Source organism: Sebastes fasciatus, chromosome 1 (assembly GCF_043250625.1).
Source record: "Sebastes fasciatus isolate fSebFas1 chromosome 1, fSebFas1.pri, whole genome shotgun sequence".
NCBI lineage: Eukaryota > Metazoa > Chordata > Actinopteri > Perciformes > Sebastidae > Sebastes > Sebastes fasciatus.
The window spans coordinates 31,217,212-31,243,767 of NC_133795.1; the positions used below are offsets into that span (position 1 = coordinate 31,217,212).

General features: G+C 40.0%; 1 protein-coding gene across 1 annotated transcript; it reads left to right on the plus strand.

The window, feature by feature from the left end:
• Positions 1-1,484: 1,484 nt before the first annotated feature.
• Positions 1,485-26,497, plus strand: nckap1l (NCK associated protein 1 like). Its single transcript, XM_074643447.1, has 31 exons — positions 1,485-1,708; positions 3,111-3,221; positions 4,193-4,285; positions 4,877-4,933; positions 6,191-6,333; positions 6,950-7,040; positions 8,577-8,714; positions 9,434-9,482; positions 9,941-10,097; positions 10,996-11,052; positions 11,184-11,280; positions 11,561-11,670; positions 11,932-12,064; positions 13,082-13,163; positions 13,277-13,335; positions 13,431-13,576; positions 13,731-13,863; positions 14,202-14,321; positions 14,721-14,860; positions 15,569-15,700; positions 16,696-16,914; positions 17,112-17,242; positions 19,166-19,263; positions 20,376-20,469; positions 21,389-21,471; positions 22,265-22,345; positions 23,239-23,332; positions 23,446-23,562; positions 24,179-24,288; positions 24,893-24,982; positions 25,918-26,497. Exons 1-31 carry the CDS (start codon positions 1,619-1,621, stop codon positions 26,032-26,034), a joined length of 3,372 nt encoding a protein of 1,123 aa, XP_074499548.1. The 5' UTR covers positions 1,485-1,618; the 3' UTR covers positions 26,035-26,497.
• Positions 26,498-26,556: the final 59 nt, after the last annotated feature.

Here is a 26,556-nt window from a genome sequence, read left to right on the forward strand (position 1 = left end):
TCCTCCTGTCTGCTTTCCCAGACAGCCTTGTTAACATGTCTACCGCTCTCTGAGCTTCTGCCAGTAGGGAAATAATAAACAGATTATTTCTTCGAGTCCACTTAACATCAATCATCGTTTTGCTTAGCGCTGCGCTTGCTGTGGTTGACTTTAGTGACTCTTATTAAGGAAAGGACTCTCTCCAACCTCTACGCTGCACTTAACAGTTTACACTTTACTGAACCTGTTACTAAATTCCAAGAGGAGTTATTATTGGGGTCTTATGGGAAAAACAGAAAACAACACTTTGCTGCTGAATAACTTGGTGCTTTTCTAGTTTACATGACAAAGTCTTTAGTCTCAGTAAATTGTGGAAGTAATGTGACCGTCCGGCTGCTTTCCAGGTATTAGCGGCTTCTATGACCCCTCACACACAAAAACACTCATTGATTTATAGGAGACGCATTCAAATTATGTTATTTCCTAGGAGCCAGATTGCAGAGACAAAGTCTGAACCTTTGCAAGATTTACAAGCCTTTTAATCCGATTTGTGTGCCCAGGAAGAAAGCAAGACCACAGCACAGACTGCACATTGAAAACAATGTTCTTACCACAAAGTTATGAAGTCTTACAATCCCCTGAAGCAACCACAAAGGGTCGTCAATCTTTTGTGAATGTGAACCTTGTATCTATAACATAATGTTTGTCATATTATAAGCTATGGTTCACTGCATCTCATCCAATGTAAACATCAAGTTTTGTATTGGGATTGAGTACTCAGGATGAGTTATTGCACATTTATGAGCCAGATCCCCTGGATAGATGTTAACGGATAGATGAAAATGTATTATGTTACTTTTAAATTCTTACAGAACAGACCTCTGTGTGCAAATACATACATAATATACAGTAAATATAGTCTGTCTGTCCTGTCCTGTCCCATTCTATATCCTATAATGCAGGTTTGTCCTTTGTTACCAGCCTGTGTGGGTTAAGGCATTTTTGTGATATAGTTTGTTGCATAATTGATCCCCCATTCATTCAGGAAACACAGTCCGTTAGTAAATAGTGCCATCTTGTGGTTTTTAAACAGGTCTGAAAATTCATCCCTGTTCCTGGTTTTCTTTTCTGGCTACTGGTTAGTTTATACTAAAAGTAATAAGTATTACATTCAGTGCACTCTGCTTGAGTAACATAAATATGATTTGCACCTTTCTGCCATCCTCGTTCACAGGAGTCCTTTTACAGAGTGTGAGAGAGGAAGTAGCTGCAACTGTTCACAACAATAGAGGCAGTTTAACAGAGAGGAAACGGTGACATTGACATTCATTTGCATAACAATATATTTTAAATAATATGTTTTCATCATATCAAAGTGTTGTTTGTAGTTTGTAATTTTATGTATTTTTTCTTTTTTTCTTTTTATACATTTTTTAATCCACCTTTTGACATACAGTTACATTAAGTGGGCGATTTTCACACTCAGCTCATGGCTCCACCCCCCACCATGAGCCCCATGTGACCTATTGTCAGGGTGAGGCTGGGTGCACTTGTTTCCGAGGGTTCGACCGTTACACAGCACCAGGAGGCCAAGGCTCAAAGTCTCGAACGGAGGGAGAGGTGCAGTGTTTCTGGAGCAATGGACTACCAACAGAAACTGGCCGAAAAACTCACCATCCTCAATGAAAGAGGGAGTGGGGTGTTAATACGCATGAACTACATTAAGAAGGTGAGGGAGAATAGGAAGAGGCGAGTTGTCTGTGTAACAGAAATAAGGAACTTGACTTTCACATCATACGCTTACGCCTTGGTAGTTTTTCTCAAAATGTTTACCTGCGTACAGTTATTACACAATACAAAGATATATATACTATATATATAGTAACTATATCAGTACATAGTTACTCACTGCTCAGGAATAAACTGAAATTGAATCATATTCAGAATTGTATGCATAATTTTCTACTGTCAGATTCCATAGGACTGTTAATGAGAGCTCATAGAGTTAATGAGAGCCCAATTGTACAGATAACAATCTTGTATCTACAATAAATTTAATAGTAATTGTACGGAGCCAAACATGTTAAAGTACTTGTTAAAGTACATGTTTAAGTACTACAGAGTCTTATAAGGATGCAAGCCACCAGTAATAATCCAGTAATGTACTGTATCTCAAAATGAGAAACTCTCCCGGAGCTGTAACTCAAAGTGCAGAGATGAAATGATGTGAGATAACTGTAACAACTGTGTACTTAGTCGTTTAGGCAGCGCTGTCTTCCAACTGCAACTGAGTTTGTTTCTCCAAAGAGGAAGTGCAAACAGGAAGTCAGTCTGAGCTGTCATTCACCTCACATTTCAGTTAACCCTGAACTGAATTCTGTGAAACACACATCAGATTAGACGCAAAGAGACCAGTGATATATAATTAAGAAATTAGAGATTGCGATTAACTAATATAACTGTCTGGAGAGAGTATGATTGGTTTGTTTTGACAACCCAGACTTTTCTGGAGCTGATATTCAGGAAGTGATACTCTCCTCGTGAGAAAATAGAATATGTTGTGTGTACTGTGCAGACGCACTAACATCCCCCTTTCTGTAACCCTATTGTGTATGCACGCCCTTTATGACTGCATTTATTAGGAGAAGTCTAATTTTGAGCCCAGTGAAGATGTGCTGAGCATGCATGCATTTTTTATTTTCACAGTCAGACTTCACACTCGGGAGCTGCTACACAATCGTCTACTGTCGGCTTCTAAACAGCCTCACAGGAGCAGCTCAGTGTTAACTCTCCTGCTCGAGGTCACCTTGAGGGTGGTTGTTGAGGGAGGTTGGGAGAGCATTATTACCTGTACTTGCTCACAATCTTCACTACTAGTCTGTGGATTCTTCTTCTGACAAACTTGCTTTAATGACCAGTGGCTGGATGTCATTTAACATGTTAAAAAAATAGAAACGATTTAATCCTGTCAAGAGAACCCAGAGTATGATGGCAGGGCATGAAAATTTAATTTAACTGCCACAACTTCCCGAGTGAAATATGACAAAAATCCGTCCGAGCGTTACAGTATGATGTGCAAACTGATCACATCACATCCTCACATCTTTATCTTTTTCTAACCTCTGTTACAGACCTGTGCAGACCCCAAGACACGGCCATCCCTCCTGACCGATAAAGCCCTGGAGCCCGCCGTCAAATACATCAACAAAAAATTCCCCAACATTGACTTCAGAGGAAACATCGTAAGTGTGACTGCAACCCTTTCTTCCCGCTTGCTTTCTACACAAGGACGTGTTTGTACTTATTTTTCATCTTTTGTTTTGTTATGAGGATGACATTTTTATTTTGGGATCTTGTCACAAAAAGGTTTGTTTGTCCTCAGTCAGTAAATAATGAAGTGTGATCCACTGAAAACGTTATGACATTAGGTCAAGTTGACAAGAATCCTGTTTGACAGTTATTGTCTTTGTCATCACAAATCTATCTTCTGATCTCAAGAAAACAAATGTCTTGTCATGAAACTGACCTGGGAAAACAAAGTGTTCAAAAATGATGAGCGTTACCCATAATGTCATCTCTGGCCTTCCAAAACTCGTTAACACAATCTCTACTGGAAGTAGGAGAGAGCGGGGTCGGTTAGGATTTATGAAAATATAATGATTTTACAATTTTTTTTCTTTTTCTCAAATAAATGTGTGAACGCATGGCATTATATGTATAAGTATTCAAATTTAGACTAAAATTTTCTCAATTTAAATTATATTTTTTTTAGCCCAGAACAAGGCATCCCAACCGGCCTTCCCAATATCCCAATCGTCCTGGGGAGGCCTTGAACATTTAACAAATTGTACCTTTCACGTTTGGGGTTGCGCTCTAAAATACTTGAGAAATGGTTAGCAGACACCTGCATCTGTTCAGGGATCAAATTATGTTCATTACTGCTTAAGTAGTCTGTGAGTAATAGACTATTAGGCGTAGATACAAAAGTGTCCCAACCGACCCCGCTCTCCCCTATATATGATATGCCTCACACAGTTGCAGGGCTATGGTAATATATTGCATGATATGATATACAATTATCTGTTATTGTGTTCATACTATATTCATATATTTGTTTATTTCATGTAAACATTTGCATACAATGTGACACACAATGTGACTCTTTAATACCTGACCACCAGTAATGAAAAGTTCTCATTATTGTTTTTTGCAGCACAATCTGACCAGCATACAGCGACAGAAATCTGAAGTGTTGGCCGCTGCATCAAGCTACTACGACTCTTTCCTGGATGTCATAGAGTTCAGGGTGATCGTCTTTCTCTGTTTTCTTCTTTCTTGTCAAGTTTTAAATTCCAGATTTGCTTTTTGTCACTTAACATGACAAGAACTTACATAACAACAGCAGAGGAAGAAACAGAAATATAATTAACAAATAGTGAAAAACAATGAAAAGTAAATATACATTGTTCTTTCTTTCTTATGAAAACACAAATCTGATAATAGAGAACAAAGATGGTGTTTGCATTGTTCTTTCTCTCTGCTTCCTTCTGATGTTGTGGATTCCAGAATAAATTTACATATAGAGTTGTTTATTCTTATATAGGAAAATAATTGACTTTATTCCAAATATCGACTGTAGTTTGTAGTTTGTTGCACCTCCCTTCACATTAGCATGTTTCTGTGATGGAGGTCGTAGCCAGGCCAATGCATCATCTGTATTTGTAAGATTGAGAATAACTCAATTATGATGTTATGGAAATATGCAAATGTGTAATGGCTTTTAGGCTACATGACTCTATAAAAATGATAATGTGTTCAAGAAATCACTTCTGAGGCTTATCATCTTACTTTTTGGCTGTCTGTTTTCTAATCTAATCCTCCTCTGTTCTTCATTCAGGACCACGTTTATGAGTTGCTGAACACCATCGATGCCTGTCAGTGCTTCTTTGATATCGTAAGCATTTACACTATATTTTCTATTTATTTATAAGACATGAACAACATCTGCTGATTTCTGACAAGCTGTCACTCAATTCTCCTCTTTCCATTCAATCTGCTACAATGCTGTTTACTCCTTCCTGCTACATACTGCAGGTTACGTTTTCTCTCCTCGTCGCCCACAGCCTCCTCCTGTTCAGTTTGTCACTTTTTTTATTATCATAATTAAAGTGGCACCTCTTGCCTTGTACATTACGTATATCCCACTGTATATTTCAGCGGTGCGTGTCTCCTGTGATCTAACCTGCACAGTTAATGTGGGCATTTTAAGCACCTCACAATGCTTTGATTTATTTGGGGAGCATCTCTCAGCGCAGGACCTTTTTTGTTAACCAAATAACTGCAGACCCATTTGTCACAATAAATAGTGAAGTCTCTTTGAATGAACTATTATTATTGCAGTCGTAACACATTTTGTATTCACCTTTGAACAGCCTTAAAAGGTTCTGTGATGTTATTCCTTTTCAAACTGACAAATATTTCACCCCAAATCTATAATAATCTTTCATAAACCTCTGGGCTTGAAAGGTGACTGTAGTTTGCTTAGTGAGGGAGAATAGCGGCTGTGGTCATGAATTTGAATTCAGTCAGTTACAATAGATCCCAATGGAGACGGGTGTTCAGGTTGGAATAAAGTAACAAAAGACCTAAATCCTTCAAACTACTCCCTCAGCATAACCCACTTCTGTCTGCATGCTTGGTATGTTCCAAAAGCTCATATTTATGCTAACATATGGCTAAATAAGGCTTGGTCAAGCACTTTTCTTGTTTTCAGCCACTTGCAGGGTGTGTTTTATATTCCAAAGATTTCAGCTGATCCTTATAAATGTATATGCTGACAAATGCCAAAGGCAATACATAATGTTTTTGTTTTTTTTAACCAAAAAAAAAATAAAACAGATTTTGATATTTTCAAACCTACAGTTAATAATTGTCTCCATTCCTGATGTTCAATAAAAATGTCTTGCTTTTAGGCTGTCTATACTACAGCGCCTGACTTCCGCTTTTGCTCCTGTCGTAATCACAACGGGCGCTAGATGTTGCTGTCATCTTCTTTAATTCCTTCTTTCGGTGATCATCCATATGAATCAATGATCAAACCTACTAGTGGGTGTAGCAGGCACCTTCTGACCCACATCTATGAAGCTAACCACTGATAACACCCATTTAATTACCCGATAACAGTCTAACCGTCTAGAAATTTTGATTTCAGGCGATCAACTTTGACTTCACCAAGAACTACTTGGATCTGATCATCACCTACACGTCTGTTATCATAACGCTCTCTCGCATCGATGACAAGAAGGCGCTGGTGGGCATGTTCAACTGTGCCCATGAGATGACCAATGGGAGCGGGTGAGAACACATGAAACTGTTCAATGGAAGCGATGGATGGATGGATGTGTTTTGCATTTACTCAGCCTATTGATCAAGATAGCATTCAGTGAGGTTGTATTTCTATCTATGACAAACACTTAATTTAAGCGCTTTAATAAAAGCCATTATGAGTTTCCACATCCATCAATACGTCTATCTCTCTGATCCTCAGAATTAATTAGTATCTTAATTGCCGCAGACACCAACAGCCCACCGCTAACCTTTTCTGAGTGCCAAGTGGTTTTCTGACATTTAGAGTCAGCTCACTTTGCATATTTATTTTTACACTCCAGAAGGAGGCTTATCTCAATTTGAGACGTGAGCAGGGAACACATACTGTCCATTTTAATGTGACATTTGACTTGCACACACAGCTCTCCCCTTGAGAGGGAACAGTCTCAGCCTGTCATTATTTCAGCCCCTGGAAAGCCAAGCTGTAGAAATTATGTAATTTATGAAATTTAACATTTTTATTACCAGTAAAATTCCTGTAGGTAATGCTAGATTGACACAGTTTTGGCAGTGCTGTATCATTATAATGTCCCACTTCTTTCCCTTCATCTTGATTAATTGCATGCTGTAATGAATCCTGCAGTGACCCCTCCTACCCGCGGCTCGGCCAGATGTTTGTGGAGTATGAGCATCCTTGGAAGAAGCTCACCGAGGAGTTTGGCCCTCACACGAGGGTAAGCTGACAGCACAGTACAAAGCTACATAACGCAGTTGGTGATTTGCTTTAATTAAAACATAGATGGTAGCACATTAAAGTAACTAAATATTCAGTTTAATTCAACTTTGTCCAAATATGAATGCATATTTAAACACAGAACATAAATGCTACACAGTGATACTGCTACACATTTATGTTTTATCTTGTTACACCACTACACCTTAGGGTGTAAGTACTGCACTAGATGGCCACCCACAAATTGCACCCATACTGAATGTGATTGTTGAACATCTCATTCCAACACCATTATTATTGATTTGTGACTTTAACAGCCTCCACAGGCTTTCTACAGTTTTGCGACCTGGCTGCAGGGATTTGTTCCCATGCAGCCCAGGCGCACAAAAAGGAGTATGAAAGACACGATAATGCTCAATACAAAAGTGTGCAATAAGAACACTGTTCTTGCTTTTGGCGTGTAATTTGTACACCATGTAGCCTTCAAACAAACACGGGACTTCCAACCAGGAGACCGATGTTTTGTTTTGTAAGATTGTGACATGTTTTCCATACTTATGTTATGTTGTTTCTGTACGTATTGTACTTACGTACTTGTTTTAAGGCCAACCATGACGTTTTTCCTAAACCTAAATGAGTGGTTTTGGTGTCCCCTGCACGTTCATACACGTGTGCAGTATTTACGCCTCAGCGAGGCAAAACGTGACACAGACACGTTATCCTCTGATGGAGAAGGCGGGGCTAGTACACGCTTAGGCGTGATACCCAGTTGCAAGAGCATAGAGATGCTCTCATCCCAACTCCTCATATACTGACGCTTTGTCAGACCCCTCAACGTCATTCCTTTTTGACGCAGTAAACACGTGCTTGACGAGCCCTCTGCGTCACTTTTCGGTCGCAGTAAACATATGCTCAATGTTGTGAAGTAAACAAAAACATGTGCTTAGGTTCAGGCAATAAAACCACTATAGTTAGGTTGAGGAAATTACAACATGGTTGGGCTTAAAACTACTGTGTTTGTAAAGTGAAAATGACACTGAACGTTGTGAACAGGGGACAAGAACAGCTGATGTAACGTAATGCACGATACACGAAGAGCTCCTGGATGAAAGCCTTGTGTTTTTTTGGTTTGCTGGCCCGCAGTCGGTCCTCCAGCTCATCCCAAAAGTGTTAGATGAGGTTGAGGTCACGGCTCTGTGCAGGCCAGTCAAAGTAGTCGGTTGTATGTGGACGCTGTACCTTGCAAGTGCTTTACACATGACAACACAATACAGTACAAATTATACAATAATAATACAAATGATTCATCACTTTTGTTTACTTCTTTAACACTGGCCGTTACACTGGTCTGTGTGATGGATCATAAAATATGTGCAAGAAACAAACTTTTAAGCCTCCAGCTTCTTTTTTTTGTTGCTATAATTTGGTGTGAAGTGTTGCCATCTCTCTATATATCTCTGTTATTCTGCCTCTGTCTCTGCCTCTCTCCATCTTCCTCACTCATTGTTTCCCTCTCATTCTCCTGTCCCTCTCCCAGTCTGTGACGGCGGCATTGCTGTCTCTGAAGATGGTCTACCCACGCAGGAACCTGCCAGCAGAGCAGTGGCGGAACGCCCAGCTCCTCAGCCTGCTCAGTGCTCCAGCTGCCATGCTGGACCCAGCGTGCTGTGACACAGTGAGTCCGCCCTCCCATCACCTCTCCTCCTATATTTATCTCTGACGAAGGGAGGAGAGAGGAAGTATGTTTTTTTGCAATGATGTCGGGCATAGAAATGAGAGAAGGTGTCACAGCTAAATGATGCAATAACAATAAATATGTTGTCTTGAAGGCTAGACACACTAAACATTAGTAGCTTTATGTCCCATTATAGAGCTAGAAAAATATTTATTTAATCGACTTTTGACCTCTCTGCTCTTCCCTGAACTGTTATTTCTACTCATCTTTCTCTTCATCTTCACTGCTGTTTTAGAACAAGGCCATTATGATCACTTTGATTTAATGTTATGATCCCTGTTGCCTGTGGCCTCCTCATATATATATATAAGAGCCACTAGTTCAGCCAAGAAAGGGACCTCCAGGCAACAATTTCTCTTGAAAAGATACCATATATTTGAAAGCAAAAGACGGCCCTCATTTAAAGCCTATAGAGAATACTGATAGCTACAAAGAAAAAATACTGTGCATCACACACGGCGGTTTCTGTGGTGTAAAATCAAATCAATCTAAAATTGATTTTCTTCTGAAGGTGGATCAAGAACAGATTAGCAATGAAGATGCAAATGGCTACTATATAGTTTAACTGACAGGATTTACTTCATCACACAGTAGGCTTAGTACAAGGCTGTAGTGAATGTGTCTGTATTGGCAGTTAATAAGCTTGTTGTACACCACAGATGGCCTGTGAATACCTGTCTATGGAGGTGATGGAGCGGTGGATCGTTAGTAAGTATTACTCATCCTGAATGACGACTTCCTCTATCTGTTCACTTTATACAAATATAGAAACATTATGCAGCAATTTAAGATGTTTGCCCCGTTGTAGCTTAGACACATTTCATACATCTTGCTCAATAGGACTTTAGGACTGTTGCTTGTGAAAGATGCTACCATCAGACGCATTGCCAGTTAGCAATGTACAGAAATGACTATTGGCATGACTTGGCAGCACTTTGTTGTTAGTTTTGAAATCCCAAACATTTCCAACAGCTTCCATTTTGGTTACGGCCATTTAACATTTTGAAAACTTTGACGAGTGAAAGTAAAAAATGCTTAAAAATTTCAGACCACAATTTTCTGCAAAAGATTCGTAAACCCAATTAATGACTATGTAAACTGATGCAGAACTAAAGTGTCAGCCCCACAGGTTGCATCATAAATGTTGCTGACTGTGCTCCTTGTAGTCGGCTTCCTGCTGTGCCACAGCAGCCTGAATACAAACCAGGCCTCCCAGGAGCTGTGGAAGATGGGTCTGCGGAGCGGCCTCTACCTCGTCCTCACCAGAGATGAGGTACTCAACATACACAAGGTCTCCGAGGACCTCTTCTTCAGCATCAAAGGGTATGTACGCTGCACTGCTACAGTGTGAGAAGTAGTCCTAGTTGATGAACACAAATTTCAAAAGCAATAGGCAAGATAATGCAACCTCATATTTCAGACCGTTAACAAAGGAGAACTGATTTAAAGACGTATCTTCTCATTACCCTCCCAGTATTAAAGTGTACTGAACTGTTCAGGACCTGTTGTCTGGTCTCTTTAATTGATCATTAATTCTGGTTATTAAGAGCCAATATCAGCAGCCTTAACTGCCAGATACATTACAGATATATAATACAATTAGGGATGAATTTTAAGGGGAAATTAGGGGAAAATGATGTTTTAAAACAATCATTTGTTTGCAGCACAAGCTTCAGTACATTGCTAAGCGCCGTTTTTGAAGTAGGTGATATAAAATTGCTCTATGCAAAATTCTAGCAAGTTTTGTGGAGAATACATTTTTAAAAATATCTTTACCTGAAACTGCTAGATATGCAGCTGAAGCTAGACCAACTTGAAATAACTATGGCAATAACATGATTTGAAATTGGCCTTTAACAATTTCAAAACCACAAACAACAAACAAAATAATAATGAGAGTGAGGGTTGAGACCTTAGTGTCATTATATTTAAGACGAGCATGGATTATAGACTAAAAGTTAGAGAGAAAAAGTGAAGAAGTTGATATAATGTACAGTATAAACTAGAGATTATGGTACAGTACTTACTGATTCCGGTTTTAGACTTATCTGTATTTCCTCATAAGAGTATCGGAAGAAACTGAATCCACTGCAAAGATGATACATATTTGAAAAAGGTCAATATTCCCTGACCCTTAGAATGAATCCATCAATAAGTGCTTTAAATGTTTAGATTGTTAATTAGCTTCTTATCACATTTGTTTATTTCTTTCTTCTATCAGCTACAACAAGCGAGTTGCAGACATCAAGGAATGTCGTGAGCACGTTCTACTCAACAGGTGAGACTGGAAACAAGAAACTAAGCAAAACTCTTAAAACTGTTGTGTCATAAATCTTCATTGATGTGTCTTTACTTTGAAATGAGCTGTGGGAACCAAAAGCCCATGTCTATTTCCTGTGTTATTACCAGTGGAGCCGTGCACAGAGAGAGGAGGCAGTTTCTGAGAGGAGCGCTGAAGGAATTATTTAAAGTTCTGGAGGATGAACCTGGACTTCTGGGACCAAAGGTAATGAGCATAACAGCTGTGCTCGAGGAATTTAAATGAGTTCATTACCGCAAGTTATAAGTCCAAAATGAAATTCTGGTCACGTGACTCGTGAAAAACGGCATCTTTGATCCAGCTTCCAGTCATCTTGGACTCTGGGGAGTATTTGGACAGGAGGGGGGTGAATTCCTTTGAATGACCCAGCGTTTCACAGTAATCATGACCTTTACCAATCTTAGCTGAGACTCTTTCCTAACATTCCCTTTCCTTCTCTGTTCTGTGTGCCAATCAAACCCCCAAGGCCCTGTTTGTCTTCATGGCTCTGTCATTTTCCCGTGACGAGGTCCTGTGGCTCGTCAGGCACTCTGAGAATATGCCAAAGATAAAGACGCCCGAGGACTACATTGACAAGTAGGTCATAGGTGCAGAGGAAGTAAACCACTGTGGAGGTCACGCTGTATCGTTTTAGTGTGCAAAAATCTGGCAAGTTCTCCCTCGCTGCAACTTAAGATGTCTCTCCACAGAGCAGCAGCCATGTAGGTTTTTAGTAGTGCAGTTATTTTAAAGTATGTACAAGAGATTTTACAATGGCTTATTTATGCAAATTTTAATTATGAATGGTAATAAAATGTGAATATGTTTGGTGTTGATTAGCTTTTTCTGTTTTTCCAGTCAGATGGCTGAGCTGCTGTTCCACATGGAGAAGTTAAGAGGTCTGATGACGAAGTACATCTATGTAGTGCAGCGCTACCACGTCCAGTACCTGTCACAGTTTGATGCCTTGGTTCTCAACGACACCATACAGGTACCTGCACTAGTGGATGAAGTACCTGAAAGCCACACTTGAGAAAAAGCACAGATATCTAACCAGAAAATGACTTTAGTAGAAGTTAAAGTCACACATTAGAATATTACTGGAGTTAAAGTCTGAATGTGTCTGATATTTACTGTACTTAAGTATCAAAAGTAATTTTCTGATATGAAGTAAATGCTGTTAATAAAAAAGCAGAATTTTGAGATTTATGAAGTTTACGCAAGCAAAAGTGCAAAAAAACATTCACCTCCGGTTGCGAAGTAAATTTGAATCTTTGCATTCGAAATGCAGAAACTTTAGTGAACTTTCAGTTTGAAAATCGTCTCAGCAGGTGATGGTCACTCGCCTGCATTCGCGGATGTGTGACCGTGCCCTCATTATTCCTTTTAACACGTACACATTAAAAATGGTGGCTACATTACACTTGAAGGAAAATTAGGTCTTCACAACTTCACGTATTTAAAGAGCAAAATCCAGTTTTTCTTCCCTCGTATTTGCAACTAGCATCATCTGAAATGCAGCCTGGACTCGAGCAGAAATTGAAACTTAGATATGGCTTTGAGAGCACTTTGTTTGCACTGGCCCATCATGTGAATGATCTTACTTGCAAGCTAGGACCACTGATTCTCCATACCTGCTTGCTTGCAATAGTAACGAGTAACGAAGATGCAAGATGGAAAGTGAAAGTACACATTTTATTTTGGAAATGTAGTGGAGTAAAAGTGAAAATTGACAGAAATATAAAAACTCAAGTAAAGAACAGCTACTCCCAAAAAAACACAAGTACTGTAACTTAAGTAATATTACTTCATTACATTACACCATTTGGTACCTATATACATGTACTATACAGCATAAAGAGCAACATAGCATTCTGTGCATTTTTCTTTTGTTAACTGAGGTGCAGACAGTAACAGAAAGGGGAAAGCCAACAGTGTTTTAATCCCTGAATGCGTCCCTTATTCTCCTTCTACAGCATGAATTTAGGAATATTTTTCTCCTCTGTAGAACATCTACGTGTGTCCAGAAGAGGAGTCCATCCTGATGACTGCGTTCGTTTCAACCCTCTCCGCTTTGTCAATCAAACAAGGTGATCACATAAAACAGATTATTTCAGATTATTTCACCCAAAATTTTTCTCTTTTTAAAATGCAACGCAAGACATTAAATGTTTATAATGATGAATTCAATTTTACTCTGCAGTGGAAAACAAAGAGGAGTTTGATTTCCGAGCACTCAGACTGGACTGGTTGAGATTGCAGGTATATTTGTTGCAACATTTCAAATATCACACAATATTCAGTTGTCTTTGTAAAACTCAGTGAATGTCGCCCTAAGTTTTTTTTTTCTGTTTTAGGCCTACACAAGTGTGAACAAGGCCCCTCTTCCAATAAAGGAATACCCCGACTTAGCCAAGGTGATGAACATGATTCAGTTTCACACCAGGATGGTGGACAGCTTGGAAGAACTTCTGGAGGACACATCTGAGGTGTCCATACTCGGGTCAGTTTCTTCTCTCTTCTCTCTTCTCTTCTCTTCTCTTCTCTTCTCTTCTCTTCTCTTCTCTTCTCTTCTCTTCTCTTCTCTTCTCTTCTCTTCTCTTCTCTTCTCTTCTCTTTGATGTCTTAACTGTTTATTCTCTTGTTTGTTTTCCCAGTTACTACCCACGTGTCTTTGAGAAGATGTTTGTCCAGAGCAGTGAGGAGATGACCATGAAGCGTTACCTCATGGCGTTCCCGTCTGTCTGTTCTCAGTTCAGCCAGTGTGGCCACCCTCTCTGCCCAGAAGAGGTCAGTGTTCAGTTATTTGCTCACCAATCTTTTACGTAATCATCAGCTGAAAAGCATTGAAGTCACTGGTTACACTCTGCATGAAGTTTGATTTCTAACACTTTGTAACACACGTCACCAGCTGCATCATGGCAACAACGTGTCGTTTTCTTAATAGGTTGAAACCTTTTCCAGTTTAGAGAGTCAGAAATAAAACAGTTCTTATACAGTAAATAGTAGACTAAATGTAACTAGAAAACATGCCTGTTCAGGAGTTTTCTGTGCCTTCGTACATGTCCAACTGTATCCTCTGTCATTATATGCACACTCCCACATACTGCACTTGTTTGTGTGTCTAGACAGAGGCAATGGAGAAGAGGAGTCTGCGCCTGTGTGTGACCTTCCTGGAGCAGATTGCCAAGCAGACCAGCAGTGTCGTGTTAGAGATATGTGCTGAGCAGTACAACCTCAATGACCAGGTGAAGTCTATTTCAGGTTTAAAAGAGAAAAAAAAAAAAATTATCTTGCGCAGATTGATTCTGCCAAACTCCAAATATAATCTCACTAGTCTCAGCTTGGCATCAGTGGCTTTAGCTGGAGGCAGTGGACAGAATAAAATGATAAGACAGGTCCAAATCTCTGGCGTTGATTAATGCTGTGTTTTTTCTCTAATCCCCTGAGGAAAATATGAGGAAAGTGTTTACTTCTTGACTGAATGCTTCCAACATGAATGCAAACCTCCCATGTTTGTCTTTGAGCATGTTACTCAATATTTGCTTGGCTGAATTCTTCCTTCCTCTGTCTCTCTCTCTCTCTCTTTCTCCCCCCTTCTTCTCTCCTTCTCCGCATCCATCTCTTTCCACTTGATAACCCCTTAGCTGCAGCCCAAGCACTGTGCCGAGGCCATCAGCGCAGCTCGCCATAGAAAGCAGAAGAAGCCGGTGCCAAAGAAGGGAGAGGTCCAGAAAGAGAAACCAGGCGCCGAAAGCCTGAGGAAAGACCGGAGCATTGTTACCAAGTCAGCTTTTCTTTTTGTTTCTCTGCCTGATCCTTCAAGTTTAGTGAGTTGGCAGAAGTTTAGAAAAGTGATTCCCATCCCTGATTTCTGGAGACTTAGCATTATCAACAGCACTTGTTCCGGCCAAAGTGCAGTTAAATAAACATTTGACGGTGCACGATTCTGCCAAGGTTGGAAGTAGGCTAATGCAGTTCATGTTGGTAGAAATATTTAAATATCTGCTGACATTTCCAAATGATTTCTTTCACCCTATGATGCATTTCTTTCCTGAAGTTATCAGGAAGACGGGATTAAAATGTTCTCGCCTACAAGGCTTTATTTTCTCTGAACTTCATCGCTCTTCACATTGAATCAGTCGGGGTTGACGGGTACTGAATGAAACTATTGAAAATAAAAAGCCAAATGTCTTAGTGTATTAGAAAAGCACTTTACTGGCAGCACATTTCATGTTGGCGTTGTCATTGTTTTGATCATACTCTGTATGTAGCTACAGTCAGAAAGCTCCCTAGTTAAGTCTGAAGAGTTGTAATTCTGTCTCTCTCCCTCCTCTCAGTTTTCCTCCCCGATGCCTCAGTTTGGAGATGTTTCACAATTCTTTAATACGTTTATGACCTTATTTGTCTGAGAAAAGCACGTCCATACTAACAGTCATTGTCAAAATATTTGTCCTAAAGACTTTTATCCTCCCTTCTCTCCCTCTTCTCCTAGCATGGACAAGATGCATCTGATGCTGACAGAGCTCTGCTCCTCCTACAGCCTCAGCAGTGACTTGATTGTCTTTGACCACATCGTCGTTCCCACAGAGTTCCTCCTTTCCCATCTGGAGACACGCCTCTCTGAGTACGCTGAGTGGGGATGTGGGCATTATTATATTCCTCTTAAAAAAACATGTGCATGATGTGATGAGTCCTGAGGGTGTATAGAAAGTCCCTGAGGTGACAGTTACAATTTTTTCTTCCCCTCATCTCATGTGCAGTAGAAGCGTTTTGATTTTTTTTTGCATATGTCACTTCAGCAGCTCCGTAAACAATTACTGTCAGAAATATGCTAATAACTGACATGAGCGCCCGCTGTCATTGTGAAAGGAACACATTGTAATATTGTTTCCTCTGCCAGTGCATAAATGTGCTGTACAGTTGTTTCTCAGTATACTAACATAAAGATGTAATTTCACTGTTTATGTACTGCTGACCAGGATGTGACAGAGCACTGGGAAAACTCAAAAGCATCTCAAGCTCTTCACAGATCTACACACTACACATTCTGTCCTCCTGACAATTGTAGGAAACATTTGGAGCTTGTCTCTTGTGAAATGTCTCCTCCATCCCTACAATGAACACTGCTTTTCTATCTGATTCCTTTGTGTCAGGCTGTGCTGCACCCACTTAAAAATCTGAGAAGAGATCCATCATGTCGCTCTCTCGCTCTGTGTCATTTTAGTGCTAACTGTTATTTAGATTAGGGATTGGTACCAGGGCAACCTAATGTTTCTGTGTATATGCTCTGCGTAGTCTCTCTGTTTTAGCTGATGATTATCTCCCCTGTCACCCTAAAATTAGCACCCTTGAGGAGCAGCAAGCTCGCAGTGATTGGTCCTTTACACAGCCAATATTGTAAATACAGTCTAGTCAGGGAGAGAAAGAGAGAGAATAAAGGGCCCTGTCAAAAAATAAATGCAACCGCAGTGAAGCCCTGGAGCAGTGAATGTGCTGACCCAATGAGAGTATAGTACCATGCCACCATGGCTCGTTTAACCCGTTTTAAGGTCCCATCTGTCCGCCCTCAGCCTGCTCTGGCCTGGTGATAAGTGACGTTGGTTAATCGTGTTTCTCCAGGATCATCGTGAGAATGGCCAATTACAACCAGACCACCCAGGAGATAGCCCGTCCCTCCGACCTGCTGGCGGGGTTAAGAGCCTATACAGCCAGCCTGCAGAGCCTCTCCAGCTACATCAATGTGGACGTCACCCGGCTGGTGAAGAACGTCCTGCTGCAGCAAACACAGCCACTGGACTCACGTGGAGGGCAGACCATCACAACCGTCTACACAAACTGGTGTGTGTGATATATATATATATATATAGGTGTATCTATATGCTGCATGCAAGTGTCCATTTAAAACACACACACAAGCACTTCCTCTTGGTTTGTCTTTCTTCTTTTCTTTGTCTCTCACCTTCACTCTCTCTAAATTCAAACATCTGTTGAGTAAAGGCTGAGGAAGTTTTGTTTGTTTATTTTCTGCCCTTCAGGTTCTTGGAGTGTCTCTTGCGTCAGGCCAGCAACTGCCAGATCGTTCACTGTCCCACGATGCACTGCTTCGTCAACCAGGCTACTGACAACGAGCCAAGTTTCAGAGCAGAGGAGTTTTCAGATATATCAGGTCGGGCCCCAGAGCTTAATTACAGTAATTTAATATCTGTTGCATAAATCAATATGTCAATATGATCCTTACGCTAGGGCTGGGCAATAAAAGTTCTTAACTCATCAGAGTGTGTACGATACAAAAGAAAATGTAACTCATTTTCAACTTCTCCTAACTCGCATACTTCACACAACCTGTTGTCCTCCGGGATGTTTTTAAATCTACCAACTTCAAGGGCCAGAGGAAGGATTCCTGTTCTTAACTGTGCAACTAAAGACCTTTGACTCCTTGATAAGTTTGCCAGAACATAAGAGTCTGTGCAAAAATGTATTGATCCTGCTTTTAAAGGCTGCAATACAGTTAACTAATGTAATTTTCTGAACTTACCAGACTGTTATAACTGTTCTATTATTCATTTTTACCCACTAATGATTATTTATCAAAAATGTCATTGTGCAAGTATTTTGTAAAATCCCCAATGGTCAACCCTACAATATCGTCGCAATATCGAGGTATTTGGTCAAAAATATTGTGATATTTGACTTTCTCCATATCGCCACGCCCTCAGGTATATCTCTCATTTCATCTGGATACATACTCATAGCTCTATTAACAAACTATACTGTACTATCACCTCTGTCTTTCACAAAGGAGAAGATAAAGGAAATGGGAGACTAATAATACAAAGCTTAATATAAAGTGTATTGCTATTTGCTGACTTTCATTCCATGTTGCATTGACAGCCATCAGTGACATGCAGAGCTTTGCACAGCAACAACTCTCACTTTGTTTTTTTTCTTTTTGGACCTCTCCATGTTGTACATTAAATTCATGTAGATCATGAAGTTACTGCAGGTTATGGAGAATTTTAGTCATGTGGGTGTAATCTCAGAAAAGTTTTCCAAAAACAAACAAACACCTTGCTGCAGTTTTTAATATATTTTGTATATGAGAACGTTTGCATGAGGAGCAAAAAGACATCAGTTAGACAGATTTTTTCCCCTCTATTTTCACTTCTGGCAGACACATGCTTCTACACATGACAGAATCAAAAAGCCCCCCGTACTCTAATGTTTAATGATCACACTCCCACAGATCCAAGACATGACTCACTCTTTTCAAAAACTCGAGATCTCGTTCATTCCTTTGACACCCCATGCGGAGGGAGCGTAATTGCTCAAGGGGGATGTGGAGCTTGTTATTGTGCTGGTGTGCGGTGTTTTTCTTCATGCTGCCTGTCATGCAGTGTATTCTGACGCTGCCTGGCTAATGTAAAGTTCAGTAGTGCTTATCATCTTCCCCCGCTCTTCCGTCCTTACATCCTACCTACTCCAGCATCACTTGTATCTCCTCCACACAGCCTCCCGTTCTGCCTACACACTGCCTTATAGGAGCAGTGGACCTCCTTAAGACTGTATTAAGGCTATATTCACTCCACTACAGTCCTTGGCTCATGCAAACATTGTAGAGATGCCTACATAAGGCATACACACACACACACACACGGTACCTTGGAGACCGCTGCACTTCAATAGACGCCCCCGCACAATGTCATCATCATTGTCTATATTTACTCCATAGTGAGGTATCTGTGCCTCACAGTGACTCACTCGCCGATCCATTAACCACCTCCAATTTTAACCACACACGTCCTTATCCATCCATATTCAGGCAGAGATGTTGAGCTGAGTGAAAGGTTTAATAGCTGCAGTCGTCTCTCTCTCTTTGATTCAGCCACACTCACAAATCTAATTTAATCTTTATTATTTGTGTCACTGGTAGAGAGCCAAGCTTTGTATTAGACTGGAAGCAAACAATACGTCTCCACCTGAGCCTGTTTCTGTTGTTGCATTTTTGTAAACACATCAGTTTAAGCTTCTGTTGACGCCTCATCTCCCCACAATCATAACCCTTAAATTATTCATATCGCCTTCTGAACAGAGTTACAGGCCCTGGCGGAGCTAATTGGTCCATATGGCCTGAAGTTTCTGAGTGAGAACCTGATGTGGCACATCACCTCTCAAGTCAGTGAGCTGAAGGTACAGTATGATGCAATGGGCTTCTGGCAAGGATGTAGATCAGTGGCTTTGCTGAATTACCTGGGTAACTTTGATGAGTATTATTAGTATGTATAGCGGGGAGACTATGCTGCCCTACAAAGGCAGAGAGCAGTAACATCAGAGGCAGTGTAGCTGAGATAAAAAAAACAGCCTTCAATTTATGCCCTGATTATTTTACCCCCCAAAAATAATTGCTGGTGACCCTACATAATATTTAAAATATGCAGATAGGCTACTTCACTCTTCCTTTGGATGGTCTTAAAGGAATGCAAGAGAAAGAGAATCATCTACCTAAAAACATGTTCTTTCAGCTTTCCATTTAAAGGGACTCTATGTAAGAATCAGAAATTGCTTGTTAACAGCGACATAAAGTCAATGAAAGTCAGCGTCCTGTTGCTCGCGCTCGTGCTTGTGCTCGCTCTACATAGACATGAACGAGCATCGGTCAAAACAGTGAGGCGACACACATCAGCTAAAACCATAATATGACTATATTTCACCTGCTTGGCAGTAATGTTAGCTGACCAGACGAAGGTCTCTCCATGAATCACTGCTGATCCTAGTGTTGTCCTGCTTCAGCCTCCCGACCGTGGTCAGAAGGAACAGGGGAGAAACCGGAGACCAAAGCTACGGTCTCCCCTGTGTCTTCTGGCCGTGGTTGGGGGGCTGGAGCCGGATTAGTTGACCCTGATTTGCAAGACGGGCTTCACTAGATAAAACTTTGCGGTTTTGATGCTTCTGTGTAGTTTGTGTTGGAACAGCGTAGCCAAACGCGAGCGCGCATAGGAAACACCGACCCGCAATGATTTATAAGAGTGTAAGAAGTTACAAACAGTCCCTTTAGAGCATGTAAACATGTTCTTGTAGAAACCCAAAAATACAAGTATGAACCTGAAAATGAGCATGATACGTCCCCTTTAAAAACTAGCTACTGTGCTGCGTCAGGCTCCAGTCTTTGACACCTATGATTGAAGTGAGGAGCTCTGAACTTACTGAGAGACAGATCTGTCACAGTGCTGACCTTTCTCCAGCATGACTCCCACCTGAAGGTGATTTTTATCACTTATCTCACTTTCTTCTCTTCCTGTCAGAAACTGGTGATTGAGAATATGGACGTCCTGGTACAGATGAGGAACAACTTTGATAAGCCCGAGGAAATGGTCAATCTGAAGAAGAGACTGACAGGTGAGAAGTGGAAAGAGGAATGTGAGAAGAGATTGAAGGAAGAGGGAGGGGGTTGAAAACGAAAGGAATGATTAAAAGGTGTAGGTGTGGAAAAGGCAGACAAGAGGAGATCAGGTGGTACACAAAGTAAAAAGGAGTACTAGCAGAAGCCCTTATCATTTCTATACTGACTGACACACACATACATGTCTTTGGCTTACCAGAAGACCAGCAGTCCTTTGTATGTCAGGCTAACAATGGCCAGGTGCAAGACGAACAAATAGACTAAATAAATAAATTAAAACAAGGGAAGGAATAGGCTCTACTCAGTGTCTTTATATCTTATATCTTTATATCTATATAAGACTCTTAAAATCCTTTAGGGTGTTATCAGCTAGGAGCAAAAAGCCCATTGAATTTACACAGAGGGCAAACATTTGCAAATTATCTTCTCACATTTTTCCTTTTATTAAATTATTAGAAACAGTGTGTGAGGATGCTGAGGAAGGCAGAGCCTGAAACATCTCTGTGTAGCTGCTAATAATTTGATAAAAAGAAAGATAAGTAAATAAATAATGTATTTTAGTTTATCTCTACCTTCTGAACCTATAATCACAAAATCAAGCAGTACTTTAGTGCTCATTTTTTTCTAGATCTGTTTTTTCTAGCTCATAAAAATGGAATGATATGATCTTATTATTTGGTCACCTTTTCTAGAGTGACACTTTCGTTTTCCTAGAGCCCATAAATTAATTCAAGTGCAAATTACCAGGTGAGCCGTCAGACACTTCAGAATGATAAACTCATTAGCCCAGTGATGTTCTCATTCATTACAACGGCAACTAGTCACACATTCACCCACAGTGTCGTACTGAAGGTCACCGCTTCACGGCTTCACACCCGGCAGCGAGCCTCTGATCTGTTTCATATGCTCTTCTAGGTGGAGAGAACGTGCTGAAGAGGATGACCATCATCGGGGTGATCCTGTCCTTCAGAATGATGGCACAGAGCTGCCTGAACGACGTAATGTCCAACAAGATTTTATCATAACATAAAACACTTAGATGGCTGATAGGCTGATGAAACTGTTTCTAATAGAGTGTAGGTGCAACAGACAGGAGGATGTGATACTTTTAAAATTAAGAGTGAAAGTTATATGTTGACCTTGGGAATAGTAGTTTGACAATTTCTTTTTTTTTAAAAAAAGGTTCTCAAGGTTCGCTTACTAGCTTTTTCCAGAGCTTTCAACTGCGTCCCACAGTCTTCATCATCAGATGGAGTTTTCTCAGTTGTCATATACAAGTTACTGTATATCTTATATATACAAGTTATATTCGACCACCTGTTGTCATGTGATTGAAGTTCCATACCTAGGTCATGTGATGACAAATGCCCAAACTCTGTGAGGTGCAGTTGAAAGCTCTGGAAAAAAGCTAGTAAGTGGATCTTGAATTAAGATTTTCTCTTTTTTTAGTCAAAGTTGAAACCAGTTTTACTTTATTTTAAAAGAATAAAAAGAACAGGTTATTATTATCCGATCAGCTTTATTTCTAACGTTGCACATTATTGTCCTTTAGTGTCTCTGTTTATCTTGTCAATATGTAAAATAACAGATCAGCACCTTTCAATCAAATAAATGCTTCATGAATATAAATAAGAAAAAAATAAAATAATAGATTATGGCTCCATGCACTGCATCTATTATTATATAAACCTGGAAGAAAACTGCCATTGACTTCTTGCTACAGTATATACATGTCTTTCCTCCATCGTGTATGGTATCAGTAATATTGTGTCATATAATCCTATAATCCAGGTCCTGAACAAGCATTGTCCGTACCTGATCGGTCCCATCGAGTGCCTGAGAGACTTCATCTCTCCTGAAACTGACATCAAGGTAAAACACTGCTACAGCTGTAAAAACAGCATCCATACGCTGAGATCCCACAGAGGACTTGAAGTGCAATAATCAGGGTTTCACTGTGCAATAATCATCCCATCACAGTTTATCAACAGTATCTTAACAGTTTATTTTCACAGGGCCGACTTATTGTGGGAGAATTTAGGTTGAAGGCGTATTATTGTATTTATATTAATCCAAACGTATTTACATTTGAGACTTTGGGGAATCGAAATGATTTCCATCTGAGGTTAAGAATGCAGAATATACTGTAGTACAATAGGCGATGTGCAACAGTAGATATGAGAGGTGCAGAGGAACTATTTTTTCTCCCCTTTTCTCTAGTACCAACCAAATTAAATTCCGTATCTCCCTCTGGAGTTATCTATGTGCCTGTGACTCATGAACTCCCCCTCCCTTACTCACGTCTGGCCTCTGATTGAGGCATGACAGCCGTGCCACTGGCGAGGCCAGGATAACCCCAAAGACGTCAGCAGCCCCCTCATGCCTCCGTGAGAGAGACTCTGATCGCTGCTGCAGCTCTGCAGCCTAAACCACATCAGTGGAAACATTCTGCCCAGACAGGCCAACCATGCATGCAACCAGAAATAGTGCGAGATCAAAACCTGTGTGTCATGACAAAGGCACCCACTGCTGATTTAGTGTCATTACACAGTATGTCACTTTTGTGGCTGCTCCATAAAATGCAAAGCACACATCAGCTGTGTTTTTGGTGGTTTTTTTCAGCAATAAAATGCCAAATGATGAAAATTTAAACGGTTCATTAAATTTAAATTGCATTTCATATCTGCATTATGCACCTCTTTGCTGCAGGAGCTTTAAACTACCTATTTCAGATGCACTTCGTTTAATGCTTTATGATCTTACAGGTGACTTTAAGCGTTTTTGAGCTGGCTTCAGCTGCAGGGTTGACATGCAATATTGATCCTGCCCTCGTCACAGCTATCGGCAATATGCAGACAGGTAATTCTAAAACTATAAGTGCCACTTCTGTAGATGGCTTGATTTAATGGCTTAGTCACTGGGAAAAGAGAGCGTTCTGTCATCTCTTAATGTTTTCTATTAAAAACCTGCAGATAACACGTCAGTTGATGAGGAATACAAGCTGTCCAGTCTGCTGCTGGTCTACATCGCTGTGTCCCTGCCCGGCCTGGCCCTGGATCCCAACTCTTTCTACAGCCGAGAGCATGGAGGTGCATATCGATTCATTCACATTCAGCTGTTACAAACTGCTTAACAGGCCTCAACCAAATACTAATCGCTACTTTGTCCAGCCTTTACTTACCAGCTGCTGATAGGGTATAAAAAAGGTACTCCACCCTGAAACATTAGGCTTATTAGCATCTCTGTGCATCATACTTTCCAGTCCGACTGACGTGGTTCGAAGCAAAGTATGTTGGTTAATGAGAAGCACGTTTCTGTTGAGGGACTTTTGTTTACAGATAAGTTCGGCTGACGTGCATCAATACAGTTACTCTTGGCATGTGGCCCTGCTGAGCCTAAACGCTTGGCTCCGAGCCTGGACTACAACATTAAGAGCAGCAAATAGCCGAGATTTATATCAAAGCACAGGGTGGCGTTTGTCTCGGATTATTTGCTTTGTCTCTATTTTCCATTGGCATGTTGAAAATAGATTTAGTCTGTGAGCCGGAGGAAGTACGCTCATTATACTTCCTCTTAAGTGTTACGGATCATCGAGTAAATTTCCCTAGTTGTCGGGCCATGAAAACATCCTCTCCAAGGTTACAGGACCTGCTACTCCGTTGTTTCTATTTGTCAGTGTTGAATTTTGTATTTTTATCCTCTCAGGCCACAACAACAACATCCACTGTTTAGCTACAGCTATCAACCAGCTGGCTGCTGCCATGTTCACTATTCAGAAAAAGAACATTGAGCAGCACCTCAAAGAGTTTCTCCTGGTGAGTGGCAAAGATTTGATTAAGTTTCTTACTATTCAAATAAAAAAAGGTCAATTTTTATAAAATGTTCTGTCTTCACAAATCAGTAAGTTAACACAGTGGTTCCTGGGGGTCACAACCAGGGGTTATAAGGTGAACCTTGGTAGAAATAAGAATATTCCTCTACACAAAACTTTTTAATTTCTGCTTTTTTCGTGTGTGAAATACTGGATAGTTTTACTTCTTCAGGCCTCTAAAAGAAGCCACAGGTGGGATAATTACTCTTCAGTTGAACAGTGCATACCTGATAGACCTGCACCCTGTAACAAGGGGTCTAAGACATAGCTTTGTATTAAGGTCGAGAAGCACTGACTTAAAAAAAAATGTTTCACATAAAATGGAGATTATCATGCCATGGTCCAAATAATCTCAGAAAAGCCATAAATATAATAGGCATATGGCGAGGGTTAAATGGTTTCTTGGGCACACTACTGTGAAAATATTTCAGTTTAAGAGCTTTCTCAAGACACTGCCAACCTTTGACCCAGTTGAGGTTGAGTGCAACAGTGTAAAAACGTTCCAGTTGTTTGATCTGCATTTTTTTTAACTTTGTGTTATTCCACAGCTGGCCTCCTCCACTCTGCTTCAGTTGGGACAAAACGTGGAAAAAGTGGAGAGCAAAAACCGAGAGTCCGTCTACCTGCTCCTACACCAGGTAGGCTACCCAGTACAATAATCACATATTTTCAAATTTACAATAAGACTTAAGCAGGTTTATAAATTGACTAATGGGAATATGACTCTTCATTATTTGAGGTTTTTCTCTTTACAATAAGCCATCACACCTGCAGTGTCTTCTATAATGGCTTTATTCCTTATCTTTAAAACATTGATAAATTAATGATTAACAATAAAGTCATTAAGGACTTTTTATAAACCCTATATAGTAAGTATGCATATTTTAAAGTGGAAGTAAAATTTCAAATTAATAGAGTTTTTTTCCATATCAAGAATACAGAAATCTCAGCCCACACTTAAGTACAGTAAATGCAGAATAAATGATCAACAACCTTATCAAATCCTCAACATATAATACAGTAATTTTGTGTCACGGAAAATTATTACGGTGAGAATGTATTTATTATTATAAGACTGGTGGTAATCAATATTTGTTTTGTATTGTCAACAAATCCCATGAAAATACCAAAACTGTGAATGAATTAATCCCAACAAGAAGTATTGTTTATGTTTTCCTCTGTGCGATAGGCCTCCGTTTTTGTCCCAGAACAATTAAAAATACATCAATGAGCCACGCTGTTGCACTGGGTGACATGTTCCTTCATTACGATGAACATGGGCACTGTAGTTTGAGTCAATCCCACATACACCGTCCTGCTGCCTTAAATACTAACTAGCACACCAAATGTGTATTAATCCATCACTGAAAATAGTGCTGCAGTTAACTATAATATTGTATATACATGCAGTATATGCATATATATTGATATTATTGACTTTAAGAATTATATCTTCAGTAGAAATGAATGGGCTTGGAGTAGACAGATTTTGGTGTTTGAATGGAATTTGTTAACAATAAGAAAAATAAAGGAGTAACAATGGTGTTAACACTTTTAACTCTGATTCACTCAGATCGTGGAGGAGTCTCCGTACTTGAGCCAAGACATGCTGGAGAGCTGCTTCCCATATGTTCTGCTCCGAAACGCCTACAGGGAGGTGTACAGGGCCTTCATCGTCACGCTGGGCTGAGGACTTTGTTAAATACTTCTAATGTAACCTTTATTTATCCAAGATACTATTTTAATGTGCATGCATGTTTTGTTTTTGTTACTGTTTAGTGTCTTATTGATACAGGTCTGCACATTCCCACCAGGTTATCCAAGGCCTTGGATGTTTGTTGATGATGCTTCCTGTGTGCGTTCCTTATGTACCCACTTTACAAATGATCCTCCCTCATTTTACAAACTCTAGACTCTCTTTTACGGTGCTTATCTGCCAGTATTATAGCGTCGATTTACGACTGCTGTAGTATTACGAATATCAGCTTGAATAATTCAATGGTATGTACTGCAACATCAGTGCCATGACATAAAGAAAACATGTTTGTTGAATGAAACCACATTTTTTAAGATTTTAATAGATTATTGTATTAATAGTTGGTGTATAACATTATTTCTTACAAAATTTCCACAAATAAAGATGATAATAATTAGCTATTTGTTTTCTTTTTGGTCTATATTCAAATAGTGTTCCTCATCTATTTCCAGTCCG

Coding starts and splice junctions, on each gene's coding strand:
- nckap1l (XM_074643447.1), top strand. CDS start 1,619: ATGGACTACCAACAGAAACTGGCCGAAAAACTCACCATCCTCAATGAA. Junction 6,334..6,949: donor GAGATGACCAATGGGAGCGG/GTGAGAACACAT, acceptor TGAATCCTGCAG/TGACCCCTCCTACCCGCGGC. Junction 19,264..20,375: donor CTCAAGTCAGTGAGCTGAAG/GTACAGTATGAT, acceptor TCTTCCTGTCAG/AAACTGGTGATTGAGAATAT.